Source organism: Fragaria vesca, linkage group LG1 (assembly GCF_000184155.1).
Source record: "Fragaria vesca subsp. vesca linkage group LG1, FraVesHawaii_1.0, whole genome shotgun sequence".
In the NCBI taxonomy this organism is placed as follows: Eukaryota; Viridiplantae; Streptophyta; class Magnoliopsida; order Rosales; family Rosaceae; genus Fragaria; species Fragaria vesca.
The window spans coordinates 6,716,533-6,733,224 of record NC_020491.1 but is presented as its reverse complement, the minus strand read 5'-3'; the positions used below and the strand labels follow the sequence as shown (position 1 = coordinate 6,733,224).

General features: G+C 38.5%; 3 protein-coding genes across 3 annotated transcripts; 1 reads left to right on the top strand and 2 right to left on the bottom strand.

Annotated features, from left to right (window-relative positions):
* Positions 1-437: 437 nt before the first annotated feature.
* Positions 438-4,539, bottom strand: LOC101312489. The gene is made up of 6 exons (XM_004288932.1): positions 2,791-4,539; positions 1,834-2,267; positions 1,539-1,700; positions 1,216-1,291; positions 839-994; positions 438-691 (listed from the first exon to the last, which is right to left on the bottom strand). Exons 1-6 carry the CDS (start codon positions 4,537-4,539, stop codon positions 557-559), a joined length of 2,712 nt encoding a protein of 903 aa, XP_004288980.1. The 3' UTR covers positions 438-556.
* Positions 4,540-7,868: 3,329 nt separating this feature from the next.
* Positions 7,869-11,498, top strand: LOC101312200 (uncharacterized protein At1g04910-like). Its single transcript, XM_004288931.1, has 9 exons — positions 7,869-8,357; positions 8,898-9,038; positions 9,124-9,196; positions 9,369-9,439; positions 9,530-9,618; positions 9,748-9,880; positions 10,182-10,414; positions 10,607-11,083; positions 11,192-11,498. Exons 1-9 carry the CDS (start codon positions 7,869-7,871, stop codon positions 11,388-11,390), a joined length of 1,905 nt encoding a protein of 634 aa, XP_004288979.1. The 3' UTR covers positions 11,391-11,498.
* A 667-nt stretch (positions 11,499-12,165) lies between these two features.
* Positions 12,166-14,207, bottom strand: LOC101295075 (MOB kinase activator-like 1-like). The gene is made up of 7 exons (XM_004287584.1): positions 13,997-14,207; positions 13,556-13,604; positions 13,358-13,466; positions 13,128-13,221; positions 12,841-12,974; positions 12,600-12,763; positions 12,166-12,503 (listed from the first exon to the last, which is right to left on the bottom strand). The coding sequence occupies exons 1-7, from the start codon at positions 14,020-14,022 to the stop codon at positions 12,429-12,431; spliced, it is 651 nt and encodes a 216-aa protein (XP_004287632.1). The 5' UTR covers positions 14,023-14,207; the 3' UTR covers positions 12,166-12,428.
* Between the last annotated feature and the right edge of the window lie 2,485 nt (positions 14,208-16,692).

Below are 16,692 nucleotides of genomic sequence, written 5' to 3'. Positions count from 1 at the left end.
TAATGGCACCTACTATGATGTCCATGTACATATGAAAATTGGTTCGTGTCTTGCTAAAAAATGTCCTTCCGTACCAATTTATATATACTTACAATTGCAAACTGTTATTTCCACTTATAATGCTAGAAAATCACAATATTGAGATGGACATGGTCGTCAATGTACTCACCATGTACTCGCAATATTTTCAGGTTTTTATCACTGTCCAAGTCAGTGCAGTTTGTCCATCACCTATGTGATATTGCTGCATTCTATCGGCATATCAAACAACAACAATATTGAACAAAACAGAAGCAGTTGCGGTAGTTAATATCCGGCATTGCAAACCGCGGCAACGCGCGGGCATCACCTAGTAAAGGCTAAAAGAGGTTAAGGCATTACTAAAAAAAAGGTCCAACCACCAAAACTAGAAATAGGTCATCAGATTCCTGATCTTTCAAAATGAAGTAATTCCACTTTGTTGATATGAAAATGCTTACAAAATCCTGATCTTTCGACCTATTCTGGATCATACATGCACGAAAAGCATTGGGTTCACTTTACAAAAGCTATAGATTTAGAAGACTGCTGAATAATGTAATGGACCTGCTGCAGGATCAGGCACCCTAACATCTTTCAATATTGGAGTCATTCTCACGCCAATGATTTTTACGTCAGGATTTGAGTGGCCAGACAGGAACAAGTCTGTAATCTGCAAGGAGTACCACTTATTATTTATATGAAATCTCAGTGTATAAAGTTTGGTCAACACTTATGAAAGACATTTCATTTCAGCATGTTAGAGATTTCAAGTCAAAATAGTGACACAAATCACGGCGGTTGTATGCTTGGTACATACCTGAGTGCATCCAAACAGTTTTAACATCTTCAGAGATAGGCAGCTGTCCACAATCAAACCCAGGGCCTCATCTGTCAAATTCCGGCACCAAGATAGATCCAGACAATGTAAGTTCCTTGAATGTCTGGCAAGTGATATGGCTGTGTTGTCACCAACCTGAAAAGAACAACCCAGTCCATAATCATAATCTAAGGACATCTAGTTCTGGCTATGTGAACCAGGCTCACACATACTCATTCAACCCAAGAGCTACAGTTAAATCAAGTGGTATAATAGTCAAACCTCAGCTTTGGTTTATGAAATTGTCAAACAAACAGATAATTGACAGTGTGTGGGCATGTTGTGTGTGTGATAGAGAGATGAAGAACATAGCTTACCTTCGTGATATTATTTAGTGAAAGTTCTTTCAAACACTCTCCAGAAGTTTCCAGGAATGCAGCAACAGCTTCATCACTGTCACGCCAAAAACAAAAAAGATCCATTAGTATATCATCCGGACATAATTTAAAGTGTGCAGTATCAATGTTTTTCCCAGTCACATCAGCAAAGCCAGGAAAATCATTTGAAGGACTATGCAACTAAAAACTATCTACAAAGTCTATGGACTTATCCAAACAAAAGCATAAATACTAATATTGCAGCAATGTAGAAAACAATGACCACTTAAAAGCGCACAAGAAATAATAGCTTAGGGTAACACCTGAATGAATTGCGACAAAATTTTAATGTTTGAATTGCTCGGCAGCCATTTGCAAGATATCCTAAAGAATAATCTGTCAGCTTATGCAAGTTAAATAGGTCAAGCGCACATAACCCAGAACACGTTTCAGCTAAGACTTTCACAGATGAATCTGTTAAATTTCTGCAGCAAATCAAAACAACCATCATAAGTAGAATCTCAACATAAAATCAATGGAACTACAATAAAAGATGACAGAAACATAATTCTTGGAAAGTTGTACATGGAGACGTGTTGACATGGAGTACAAACTTACATGCAATCAGTCAAACTAAGCTCCTTCAAATTGTGGCCACGAGCAGAAATAAACTCCTTAATAAAATCATCACAAACATTTTCAATGCCGGGCAGCCACAATACCTCCAAATGTTCAAACTTCTTTAAGGCAGGTAGAATCTGCATAGCATCAATGCTTTGGCAATCATTTAAATATAGTTCCTTCAGCAATGATCCCAATGAGTTAGCTAAAGTGTCGATACTTGAGGAAGTGAGAAGGGAACACTGGCTGAGATTCAGAGATCTTAGTGCAGGGACAGAAGAGACAAGTGCACCTAACCCAACATCTGAAAGACGACATGCACCACTGAGGGATAAAGAAACTAAAGAGGGCAAGCAATTGGCTGACCGAGCTAAGGTAGAATTCAATATATAATCTGGCAGACAGCGCCCACATTGGTCAAGTTGTAGTACCTAATTTCACAGAAGAACAAAGAAATATTCAGTGAAAAGTAAACAAGAAGCTGTGAGTCTGCATTCAGTAAACAAGTAAATCCCTCATTTCTGAGAAAGCAACAAAAACGGCCACAAACAAGAACCTAATCCTTTCGTTAACATGGATGCAGGTCGAGAAGCATGTTTTCAAACTTATCAACATATTCATCTTCAGAGACAACTGACAAGAAAACATAACCCATAAACAGATCCATTCTACAGACTTGATTGAGAACTGCTTAGGTTGCCATTAACTAGCATCAATCTATGATAGACAAGTGAATAGAGCAATTATTAGAATTAAGGGAATCAGTGTTATAATATACTAGTTGCAATTCCTGAAATAAGTAGATTCAGTACGACATAAATAGCTTTACCCTCAAATACTATGATCCAATGCAGCAGACAGTAAGCTTTAAATATATCAAGTTCAGGGGACTTATACTAAATACCAAGGAGCATTATACAGGAAAGTAAAACAACAACCAATAAGAGAACATACTGTTAAGTTGGTAATGTCGCAGAGCTGAAAAGATTTTGTGAACTCTTCCTCTGTCAACCATGAGCAATCCCTTAAGCGAACCTCTGTTGGCGATCCTTGAACAAGAAGTTCGAAAAAATGAGTATTCATTCTTCTAGAATCACAGAGCAGATGACTGAGCTGGTGCCTCAAAGCATCTGGAACACTCTCAAGTGAAACTATTTCATCGGCATTCTTAGCAAGAACAGACAAACACAACTCCTGCAATGAGGGGATCAAATTCTTTGATATTGCAAGATCCTGTTCCTGACGCTTGGGAACCCACTTCACCAATGCTGGTTTGGTCTTGTCTTTAGATGCACTGTGCTCTTGCATATTCTTTTCTGCTCCATCTCTCATAATCCTCATCGCAGTAGAAAATGGACCAGGCCAATCTTCATCCTCTAGCTCCACATCAACCTGAGGAGGCATATCATTCTCCTCTTCCTCTCGAGGATCGAAACGAGCAAAGCGAGAAGCATTTTGCCTGGCTATGTCCCGAAACCGTTCCATGTATTGATTCCTGTCTCTTCCCTCCTCTCTTGCATTAGTGTTCCTCGCCTGCACCTGCTCTTGCATTGCTACATTCTCCCCTACCTGAGCAGGACTCGGAACCACATTGGACATCAAACTCAATTCACTCAACACCACATTGGGCATCAAACTCAACTCACTCAACACCACATTGGGCATCGAACTCAACTCACTCAATGCTCCTATTCCCAAGAAATCCAATTCCACTTTGTCAAAATCATTCGGTAACAAAGCTCCTCCAATCAACTTCTCCTTCCCTTTTTCTTGTCTGCTAAACTTCCTTCTACCCCCACCATTCTCACCGGAACTCATCCCATCCTCCGAATCCTCAACTACATCACTCAAGTTCCTCTTCCCTTTCCCCTCAGAGCTCCCCCCACTTGGAACATCACTCTGCAACACATTCGAATCCGAATCCAACACCACCACATCAATAACCCTCTCATCTTCCTCATCCGAATCCAACACCACCACATCAATAACACTAATCTCACCCCACTTCCCCTTCCCTTTCACACCACCACTCTTCTCAGCACTCAAATCACTCCCCCACTCCCCATTACCACCACCACCACCACCACCATCCCCTCCTCTCTTCGCAACTCTCTTCCCCGATCGCAAGCTCAAAAAGCTCCTACTCCCTCCATCTTCCTCCTCACATTCCGCAGCCGGCAAATTGATATCAATGTCCAGCTTCCTCTTCTTCTCTTCCTCCTTACCATTATCCCCAGAAACCCCCAAATCACCACCAAGCCCTAATTCACTCAAACCCTTCTCCTCATCCCCAAAGCCCGAACCTTTCCCACTCAATCGGGTCACAGAGTCCGACCCAGAACCCAATTTCAAGTCCTCAGCCCCTTTCTCATCTCCCATAGCCGTAACCCTCTCTCCGAACAAATCAACAACCACTTCGCCGATTTGGGTATTCCTCTCTGCGGCGGAATCGGGGGTTTTCGAAGCGAGACGGAGACTCCGCCGCCGTATTGAGCCGGAATCGCTGGGCTTGGGATTGGGATTGGAATTAGGGTTAGGGTTTTGGGATATGGAGGAGGATGTGGAATTAACGGCTGGGGTGGTAGTAGTAGTAGTAGTAGGAGTAGTAACGGCTGGGGTGGGTGGGTCTGATTTGGGCCGCGTTTTGGGGGGATGCGACGTCGTTTTGGGCGGGGCGATCTCACGCGATCTAAGGACCGTCATCAGAAATGGCGCGAAATGGCGGTTAGTGATGGAGTGTGGGGAGAGAATCGGAGAAACCAAAGAAGAAGTAAAAGGACACTCTTTTGGGTTTAGGTTAAATTTATATTGGATTTTTTAATAGAGAGATTAATGGAGATAGTAATCTTGATTACTGTGTTTTAATTGGGATTTTACTAGTTTCTTCTTTCCCGCCATATTTTGTGCCCCTTCCACCCTTCCTCTCAAACAGATACCTCTTCTCATTCTCAACTTCTTTTTTTTCATTTCCTTCTTTGAGAAGGCATTATCCCTCCTGGAGTGATGTAAAAACGTAGTGGATGATGTTTGTGAAGCGTTGACATGAATTTGTTAAAATCTAACTTTGAATGGTAACTTCAAACGAGACATAATCATAAAAACCGTTCTATACGGTATTTAATGTATCTAAAATTTTAAGCTTTTTATGTTTGATTATGAGACATAGACCGCATAGTGAAGACTCGGACTCACAGCTTCTTCATGTTCATAACAGCTAAGTAATCACTACACAAATGTGCATTCCAGCCCAAACTTAGGAACATGTCCCCCACCGCAATTGAAAACACAAACTGTGAACAGAGAAATTTGGGAAGCAAATGATGACTTTGAGCTCTGAAGGTGGCTTGGTTAGCTAATAGGCAGCAGCGCATGCCATGAGGAAAAGTCAGGATTTGTTGGCTCCAATAGGGTAATGTACCCATAGCTTGCATTCAAACTAGACAACTTTCAACCCACAGGTAATATTCATGCATCCAATTTTGCACTATATTCACATGTTGAAGGGAATTTTAGAACATATGTATCCAATAAAATAAGATCAAGAGGTTAATAAAATAAGATTAAGTAGGCGGAATTCTTGTTTACTCTATTGTATTATTTTATCTATTCTTTTTTATAAGACATTTTTATCTACTCTTAAGACCAAAATTGTTGTATAGTCACCCTTCAAGACTGTTTGAAGACTTCAAGTCTTTAAAGTTGTTTTAGACGAGTGTAGGTCGTTCGATTAGTTTCATATTGACTTGCAGGTTCTGGTGGTGTTAGGAGTTTACATCATACAACAAGTCTAAGAGAAAAAAGCCAACAATAATAGTAATTTCGTAGAGATGCGACAAATGTCTAATTTATAGATCTAAATTTTGATTCCTTTATAGTAAGGCTGCTTTCGATGTACATGTTTCACTTGTGACGTGTTCCACTAGAGGACATTAGCATATACAAAGACATTCAAATAATTCAATCAGCAAGAAGACGAGTGAGAAATTTTAATAAATAACCTCTTTTAGGCATTTGAGTTGATTTTTAATCATGTTTTTATAAATTATTAAAAAATAACCATATACAGAGATCAAAAGTCCCAATTATCCTCATTTACATTTGTGTAATTTATTTTCTTTTTAACATTTGCAATTCTCATTATCTGTAAATTGCTTGATCTTCTTCATTTTTGCTCGTGCTTTCCTCCCTTCATATCCCTGAAAAAAAATCATCCAAGACCAATTTGTTGCATAACGTGGTTAACTTGATACAGTAATTAATTAAAGTGATATATTATAAAGGCTTAAGCTCATTGATACCAAATAATTGATATATATATATATATATATATTGACATCAGTTAGCAATAAGACATTAGCATATGGGGTTGCAAACAATGAGTTGTTTTTGTTTCCCAGATAATGATGACGCTGTTTCGCGTCCCTCTGGAAAAAGTTAAATGGCTGAAGAGTTTGCATTTGGCGAAAGTGTAGTATATTGGCTAGAAATTTATAGACATGTCAGTATGCCACTCCTATGGGAGGGCTTTTTAATGATACGAATGATGAACATGCTTAACGAAGCTTGTACATGAAAGATTTGAAGCTATTTTTGTTTTTCTCCCTCAAATAAGAGAGAAAACTGATATTAGCATTGACTAATGAGCTCTTGAGTGCTTGGTCACTTTTCTTTATGATCTGGTATTACTATGGAATCTAGTGGTGAAGTCTTATACCTTCTAACTGTTTGATGAACTTCCTTTTATTAAAATAATGAAGAGAAGACATTGATAACATAAATCTCAGGTTCTGTACAATCCATGCATGAGGTGTCAATATTACTTTTTGCACTACGAACCAATTTAGAAATTGGAAATTCATAGCATACATCTTGATTTGCAGACTTTGTATACGGACTATTGATTTTTTTCGACAATTACAAGTTAAGCCATATATGAGACAATGAAATCAAATATACATGTTACACTTTCAACTAGATAGAGTCTTGGACAATAATGACTACACGAGAGATCTGAACAAAAGCCCTTGCGGAGGAGATGAAAGGAATATATTTTGTGTGTTTCAGTTTTTGAATTTGATCTTAAATAAACGAATGATAGAGGTTGGATAAAACGAGAGAAATTTAAATAAGGGTATTTGAGACTTTTGATCCCCTTATATGGTTATTTTTCAAATAGTTTGAAAAAACATGGTCAAAAATCAACTCAATGGTCTAAAAGAGGTTATTTATCAAAATTTCTCAAGACGCGTCCTAAGAAAAATCCAGGCTGCTTCTTTCTATTCCATTTGGAAATATTTGGACCCTTGTAAAGTTTATAACTAACCACAACACAGATTTTCTCTAGGACAAAAATCTTCCCTTTTGGTGTAATATTCATATACGAGCTGTTGTTTCTAAAGGAAAAACAAATAATGTATGAACAAATCAAGAAAGCTTAACATTTTAATTATCAATGGCCGATTACATTTACCAAATTTTCTCAATCTTGTCTGAAGGCAATAACTCATCAATCACATGATCACTTCAAGATTATCAATCTTGAACTCCACGAATGCATATACGACCGTTGCGTTGAATCCAGTCCTAATAAGTTCATGAACGTTGTTATGTTATGTGTCGATAGTTCTTTTATGTTACTACACACATCACTTGACCATCAATTTTCGTTTTTTATAAAAGGAAATCATAGAAAAAACAGTTTTATTTGATTTCCTTCCTTCCATAGCTTTTTTTACAGAAATGGAATCGTGCCTAGACATGGCCAATCCACCACTCCCCTCCAAAAACAAAAAAAAAACAAAATTTGCAAGCATTTAAGTGTCAGCATCAAATCCCCAATTTAAATAAACCCCAAAATCCACCATTCTCAAATTCAATCAATCTCAGACTCTATCTCTCACATTTTCACTTTGAGAGCTCAAACAGGCAGCGCCTTTATAATCCTATGCGATCTCACCCCAATCCCATTCATCAATGCTCGTCTTCAATTCCACTCACTCTATAAAACGCACCGTTTCACTCTCTCTCCGGTCATGGGCCACCACCACCACCTCCACTCCTCCACCTCCGCCGACGGCGGCGTCTCCCAGCGCGTCAACTCCCCGCGCTTCTCCGGCGCCATGACCCGCCGCGCCCACTCCTTCAAGCGCAACCCTTTCTCCTCCTCCTCCTCCGCCGCCGCCGCCGCCAACAATGACGACGGCGGGATCGCCGGCGGCGGGTTCAGTACGCAGTACGAGGTGGACCTGCAGATGAACTCGCCGAGATCCGAGATCGGCGGCGCCGGCGAGGGGTTTGTGACGCAGAGCGGCGGCGGCCACGTGACGCAGAGAGCGGCGGTGAGAGGGTTTCTGAGGAAGCCGATTGAGGCGGTGGTGGTGGAGATGGGGTTGAGGGAAAGGAAGAGACTTGGGCATTGGATGTTCTTTGCGTTTTGTGGGGTGTGTTTGTTTCTGGGGATTCTTAAGATTTGTGCTACTGGTTGGTTTGGATCTGCTATTGAAACTGCAAGCTCCAATCAGGTTGGTGTTGTTGCTTCTCTATGATAACTATTGCATTAAAGTTTAACTTTTTTGTTTTACTGCTTGGTTTAGATTTTTAGTATCAGCCAATGATTTTAGTGCATATAGATTGGAATATTCATGTGTGTCTGTTAAAAAAGAGGTGGGAGAGTTCCCAATGTAGCTGCTTTATTAGTTTTCATTGGATTGAATGGATATATTGAACCTGGTTTTAGTTTGTAGAACCTGTTTCCTTGCATATAGTAGAGTACATGGGAAAACTGCATCGAAAATGAGCATAGATAAACTCTTGACCCTGCTCCCAAATTCACATTTAGCATGTTCCGAGATTCAAATGAATCATAATTAGTATTCTCAGTAGATGTGGACTTTTAGAATTTTGTCTTTATGTATGTATAATGATAGTTTTGATCTGTCATTACAATTGATAACTTGTAGACAAATGCTGAGTGTTCGAGTATCTTTGTGCTCTTGCATTTCATGCTTATACGCATTTTATGTTTTTTTTTTAATCCTAAATGTTTGCAATCTTCTAATTAGGATAATTCTGGGTCCATGACTCATTCAAATCGGATTGATGAAAGCTCTCATGATTATGGGTATAGAGACGGAGGAAGTGATGTAGAACGGACTCTGAAAATGGTGGCGTCTGGTGTGGTTGGTAGAGAGAACAGAGCTGAAGTAAGTCTTAAGTCTTATGTCTTGATCTTGTTGGCTTCTCTATTCTCATTTTTTGATTCATTTGTGATATTCACTTCTGGTTCAGTGGACAGGTATCTGGTCCCGACCCAACAGTGCAAATTACAGTCAGTGCATTGACCATCCAAAAAGCCACAAAAGTATGTAACTTTCTTTGGTATAATTCACAACAATGTGTTACACAAGATATTATGGGCATTTGCACCTATCTTTCTCTCTGTATATCACTGTTATTTATCCAACCTGCCTCTGTGTAGATTTTTTAGCATGAGGTTTTCATTCTCTCATCTCTTACTTTCACTTTTTTGGCAGAGCCAGATCCAAAGACCAATGGTTACATTCTTATAAATGCCAACGGTGGCTTGAATCAGATGAGATTTGGGGTCTGGCTATTGTACACTTTAATTTTCCACATTAGTTAATAATCTACTATTATAGACTTTAGTCTGATGCATGAAAATTTTAGAATGCAGATTTGTGATATGGTTGCTGTTGCTAAGATTATGAAGGCAACACTTGTCTTACCTTCGCTTGATCACACCTCCTACTGGGCTGATGACAGGTTGGTTTATTTCTGTTCTTGTGCAAATGGATTGACGTACTTAAAAGTTTCATATGGTGTTTATGCGCTCCAGGTCACATTCCTTTCCGCTCATGTACTCCGAGCTAATTTCTTCTTATCTCCTTGCAGTGGCTTTAAAGATCTTTTTGATTGGCAACACTTCATTGAGACATTAAAGGATGATATCCACATAGTTGAGGCATTACCACCTGAATATGCAGGAATTGAACCTTTCAACAAGACACCAATATCTTGGTCTAAGGTGAACATAAGCTATTATATAAAGTAATAAGCATTTTCCTTTCATATTGTGGGAGGAATATGAATTGGGCAATCATTAAGGATGGGAGATGTGCTCTCTTTGCACACAGCTCTGTCTGTGTACACTGTTTCAAGCCTGTTAGGCACACATATAACCCCGCCAGCCTGTTAGATACACAGATGTACCTTTGCAATGCGTATTAGTGGATGCACTTCTCTCTAATTTCCCAACTTTATCTAATGGCATTTATTACCATTTCTCAAATTAACTGTTTTCAGCTGGTATGTGTAATTCTGGCCAGGCAAGTTATTACAAGTCAGAGGTCCTCCCACTGCTGAAGCAGCACACGGCAGTCTATCTCACTCATACTGATTCTCGGCTTTCCAACAATGACCTCCCAAGTTCCATTCAAAGATTGAGGTGTCGTGTGAATTACAGGGCATTAAAATATTCAGCTCCAATAGAACAACTTGGAAAAACCTTAGTTTCTGGAATGAGGCAGAATGGAGGTCCTTACCTTGCTCTCCACTTGAGGCAAGTATTTGTAACTTTAGATTAATAATGTGTGAGTCATCTTTGCAGAGATGAAATGGGCTTGCAGTAAATACTTTTCATTGGAATAGTAGGTTTATACTTCTTTTCTTTGATAAGGAGGGTGAGTCCTGCAAATGTTTAGACTAGTCTCTATCCATTTATATCAGTTTGTAACTCCAAATTTTATTACAGGTATGAGAAGGATATGCTTGCATTTACGGGCTGTAGTCATAGTTTGACAGCAGAAGAGGATGACGAACTACGCAGAATGCGCTATGAAGTCAGCCACTGGAAGGAGAAAGAGATTAATGGGACAGAGCGAAGGTTGCTTGGTGGTTGCCCATTGACCCCTAGGGAGACTTCACTTTTGCTCCGAGGGCTGGGTTTTCCATCAAACACCAGGATTTATTTGGTAGCTGGTGAAGCTTATGGGAATGGTAGTATGCAACATCTTGAGAATGACTTCCCAAACATCTTCTCCCATTCTACTCTCGCCACAGAAGAAGAGCTGAGTCCATTTAAGAATCATCAGAACATGTTGGCTGGTATAGACTATGTTGTGGCCTTGGAGAGTGATGCTTTTCTTTATACATATGATGGAAACATGGCAAAAGCAGTTCAAGGTCATAGGCGCTTTGAGAACTTTAAGAAGACCATCAGTCCAGACAAGTATGTTCATACCTCGTCCTTGTTCTCTGTTTTGGCATTATTGATTGTTTTGTTTAACCTTTCTTTCATTCAGTGCAGTAAATAATCGTCATTTCATTGTTGATGCAGGATGAATTTTGTAAAACTTGTTGATGATTTAGACCAAGGAAAAATCTCTTGGAAGAAGTTTAGTTCCAAGGTAAAGAAGCTTCACCATGACAGAGATGGGTCTCCATATCTGAGGGAACCTGGAGAGTTTCCGAAGCTGGAAGAGAGTTTCTACGCAAATCCCTTTCCGGGCTGTATTTGTGAAACAAGATCGAGATAGTAGAGGCCGGCTAACAGTTTTGCATTGTATGATGTTGTAAGCTCAGCCAAATGTACAGACCTCAAGCTATGTGTTGCCGTTGTTTCAGAAATATTGGCAGGGCAATGCAATCTGAATTTTCCAATTGCAAACAGTAGGTTGATTGGCAAGTGCACATGCTCATTTGGAAGAGAAGAAACAATCCCGGGAGCAGTTGTGGAATTCAAGGCAAGAAAAGTCGGAAGTTCTCTAATTTGAGTGTCACGACCGAAGTCCGGTGTATATCATTTTTCCAGAACTACTGGAAAGTAAAAATTGATACCGTGAATAGATAACCTCATTGCTACTGTACCACTACAATTAGAGGACGCTGCTGTTTGGTTTTGCAAATTATTGATTCTTAATTTTCTTTTTTGAGAATATGATAGGAATACAAGGCACTGAGAATGTGATAGGGAATGTATTTTGCAACCATATGAAATTGTAATTCAAAGAGTATCCATTTTCTTGCAGTTTGCTTTTCCATTTCATACATCAAGCTCTTCTGGCTGACTTGAGGAATCCTTCTCTTCTGTCAAGGTGAACCTCCTCCTGTTTTTTCAATTGTTATTCACCAACATAAAGCACCAACAACATAATTGTCCTTCATTAGGCCACAAATTGGCTTCTCTAAATGAAACCATCGGTGAATTTGATAAGTATGGGGTTGTAATTCAATCACTTGAAAACTTACACCCAGAAAAAGGTTTCTTCCCTTCCATGACTAGCGAGTTAGGCAGATTTAAACAAACAGTTTATGGATAACCAGAACAAACAAACAGTTTATGGAGTTGTAATTCAATCACTTGAAAATTACAACCAGAAACAGTTTCTTCTTTTGATTCTCAAGAATAAACTATGGGGTTGGTCCTTACAAGGAAGACAGAGAGAAACAGAGAGAGAGGGTGCTTGTTGGCATCTCATTTGACAAAATTACAAGGGCTAAGCAGAAGCTGTCAAAACCTGCGTATCACTCATTACGGTCTCAAAGGACAAAAATTGCAGACAAAAGATCTACTGTCACTTTGGCTGTAGAATAGAGTCAACAAGGTCTTGAAGAGGTGCAAGCTCTCCTTTGTCAATCAAGTTGAATTCCTGCATCATAGAAAACAATGCAATCGAAATGAATACAAACGCCTGTATACATACGTGAATGTATGTGTATTGTATTTCTTAGCAAGGGTAACTTACCCAAGTGAAGAGAACAAAGTGCTTGAAGCAAGTGTTGAGATGAGCTTCTTCCTTCAGACTCACAATTTTCTGGAAGTGAGAGTGATATATATGCGCATAAACACGGAACATTCGCTTAAAGATGGTCTTGACAACATCTATGAAATTTGGTGGAAATGGTGCCCCTGCAACAACATAAGGTGCATTATAAGCTGGTTCCTGTAAAATGCTTAGCTTAGTTTTATCAAGAATGTCTGCTTACCCAATTTTTGAGGAAATATTGATTCCTCATCTAGCTGAACTTCAATCCAATCCATTAAATATTCGACATATTTTGGAGCAGACACCTCTATTGGTTTCTTAATGTTAACACCATCAGCCCATCTGTACTCATACCTGTAAAGTTGAACCAAAATGAGCACTTAGATGAAACAAAGGCACAAACTACAAAAAGGGAGGAAGATTGGTAATCAAGACTTGCCATCAAATGCATAGGCTTAACAACCTAAACTAGAAAGATGATTTAATTGAGATGATCAAGAACTATACTTTGGTCCTGCAGACATTGTTGGACAATTGACGGGCGTGCAGAACTCGGTGAGAGTACCAAACAGAATATTCACTTGGTTGAAAAAATCAACAGCTGCAGTAAAAAGAGTGGATTTGAAACAAGCTCCATATGTTGCAATCACAATTTTCACAGAAAGTAACACATTTATGTATATATCATGGTTCTGATGATCTTCAATTTCAGAAGGTTATTGATTCAAAGTTCTTACTGTTCACTGCGAGCCATTCATTTATATCTTCTCCGGGGGGCAGACGCACGGCTTCCCTAAGGTTCCCACTGCCCAAAGTAGCATCAATATGTTGTTGGAGCTGAGCACCCTGCATTTTTACAATACATATTAACAACAGCTACAGAAGACATATCCTTTGATAAACAAAAGGGTAAGAAAAAAGTATGTAACACCAACCTTGCTTCCTGATGGAGCACTCTTTTTAGGCCGGAATGTCTTTTGATTTCTGAATGATGAAAAAAAGAAAGATCAAATCTTCCAAAATCAACAGGAGAACAAAGTATGGATTTTGTCTTCTAAAAGCAAGAAACCATATTAAAGAGAACATCTTTATCTAAACCTTCCTGATTCAAATTGCAATGAGCAATCATATATATAAATCAATGTAAATTCCGTTTTCTAATTGATGCTCATTGTAACAGAGGCATGAGTCTATAATGCTACAAAGAAAGCATGCAGGGACTAATCAATCAGATGTGAGATATGTTTCGACATATCATCAGAACCCATAAGCGTTCTGGTCTAATCATCCATTCTTGAGAAATATTGCATGAAAGGAAAAACCAGAATCAGATTTTCCAAACTTTGAAATCATTATCATATATAGCAAGTACATACCTGCTTCCAAGACCAAAGAGACTCATGGTGTTTCTCTCTGCCTCTCTGCAGAACCCCAGGCGATAATACAGGACTAAAATTCTTGAAAAACCAAAGAATTATACAGAGGTACACCTCTATATTTATATATGTATATTTATCTATATATACATGAGAGAGAGAGAGAGAGAGACAGTCTCTCTCTGCTTGACCTCGCTAACGCCAGTCTGTCATTTACATTTCAGAATTAGAGAGACAGAGAGCCCTTGTCTTCCTTTCTTTCCCATTTGCCAACCAGGTGCTTGCTTGCCTGACTCATTCTCCCTATTTCCTTCCTATTATTCCCCATTTTCCCCCTTTATCTTTTTAAGAAATATTTATATAATAACATCCCAAAAAAGGAGTTTAGGATATGAACTGTTCGGATCATGACATAAAGTTATGTAATGAGACGTAGAAGTCAAAATTAATTCGGATAAGAGTAACTACTAAAAGAGAATATTACATTTGCGCGCGAATGAAAAAAAACTAACATTATTACAACGTAACAATATAGATTTTGAAATGAGATAATAACACGGTATTTACAAAATATGTGACAAAGTTATTCTATATACTAGTGACGTGCCATGTACATTGATGCTTAATAATCTAGCCAAAGAATTGCAATCCAGTACTATGAGGTGACTAGAGCTCTTTTGTTTGAAAGAAATATGATTAATATTAGAGCTCGATTAGTTGTTGAAGTTCACACTTGATGAGCTATACACGTACAAAGGTTTTTTGTTTTTTGAAGCAAAGCGGACATTGTAACCCATTGCATTAATAGTCGCAGCCAAAATGACACCGATACGTACAGACTCCAATCCATTGTATTACGTACTCTAATTTCGAAGTAATAGTAAAAGAAACTTTGTAAACCATTTTAGTACATTCTAATCCATGACTATATGTATACTCTAATTAGCAAAATAATTTATACAATATGATGGGGAATATGTGTTAGCTTAGATTGATAGAATAGAAAAGAGATATGAGAAGAGAAGCTCCCAATCAGTCAAGGATAGAGATAAAGAACCAGATTCAGCATCTGATTGAGTTGGGAATTTTAATGTGCATATATGGGACCAAAAATGATGATATTATGATATGCTTCTCTTAGCTGTATGCCTACTGGAATAATATAAATGTTTTTCTTCTTCTTTATGAATAGAAATAATATAAATGTTTGTTATCGAAGAATTTAAGTTTATCCAACCAAGTTGGGGACTGGGGTTTGATTATTAGCTGAACTAGTAATCTGGGATTAGTATGGATCGAGGAGTATAAATCCTAATTCTAGTCGAGTTCTATTTTCAACTGATAATATATATAGTGCTAATTCTCTATAAATAGTTAAATACCTAGAAGATTGATAATCTCCGAATAAAATGCTTCTCTATCTTTTAGGTGTCTTTGCACATAAACGATTATCGTACTAATGTCATCGTCATCGACCTCTCAACCTCCTCAACAAGTTTCAATCTCTATGCCAGATTGCCAGTCAAACTCACTGTTACTCACAGGGTCGCACGATTACTTGCTGTGGAAATCCTTCATCACCCCAATCCTCAATTTCCATGATATATTGGATCTCGCCGAAGGAAGAGAGTTGTGTCCACCAAGTGGCACTGAATAAGCTTATACTCATTGGACTAAGAAGAACCAGTTACACCTGGGTTTGATCAATGAAAGCTTATCTGAAGACCTTCTACTCCAACATGCACTAGGATGCACAAATGGAAGAGCTCTGTGGTTGATCTTTGAACGCCTATTTGCTCAAGAGGCAACAGCTCACGTCAAACGTCTTAAGGATCGCCTCGAAAATCTGAAGATGAAAAAAGGTATATACCTTTGGCATGCGTTTATACATCAACAAGGTGAAAAATATTGTCAATAGCCTCCATGCAGTCGGGTGTCCAATGGAGGACGGTGAAGTTGTTTCTTGTCTACTTAAAAGGACTTCCTTCGGAATATGAAGAGTTAATTGCTTATATCAGGCTTTATCTCTATCGGGAGCTGCCACATTATGTCTGCTTGTGACATGACCTGGATTGTAATCACGATTCTGGCTGCTTTTATTTTTATTGTGTTATTGATATCTCTTAGTGATGCCTTTGAAGATATATTGATAAACGAGGTGTTCCCTTAATAGTTTAGAAACTATGCCTCCCTCCATTTGGTAGGGAAGTCTAACGAGCGGATTCTACGCACCAAGGTGCACTTGTACCATTAATGTGTAAGTCATCAAATAGCCATATGCGAATATCCAATGAAAACTAGAGACCTTAAATTTCTTCCTTTCATTTTCATTTTTTATCCGGTCAAATTAAGCGCTCATAATAAGATTACCTCGTATTCGACCTCAAGTCCTGATCTTCTCTGTTGGAAACACTTAGGACTATTTTTTTTTTGTTTTAGTTTTATTAACAGTATTAGAATACATACATGATAATGCGACGTGGATGGCCAGATCAAAATATATATTGCATATTAGTTGTTCGGTTCACTTACACCTTGGTGCGTGGAAGAATTTTCGAAAGTCTAAGCTCAAAGTCTCAAACCACTTTTTTTTCTTTTTTTTTTTTGGTTTCTTCTTTAAGGAGTTTTGTATTCATGTCCTATGTAGTTTTCACATTTCAAAAGAAAATTCAAAGATAAGGTTTATAACAAAATCT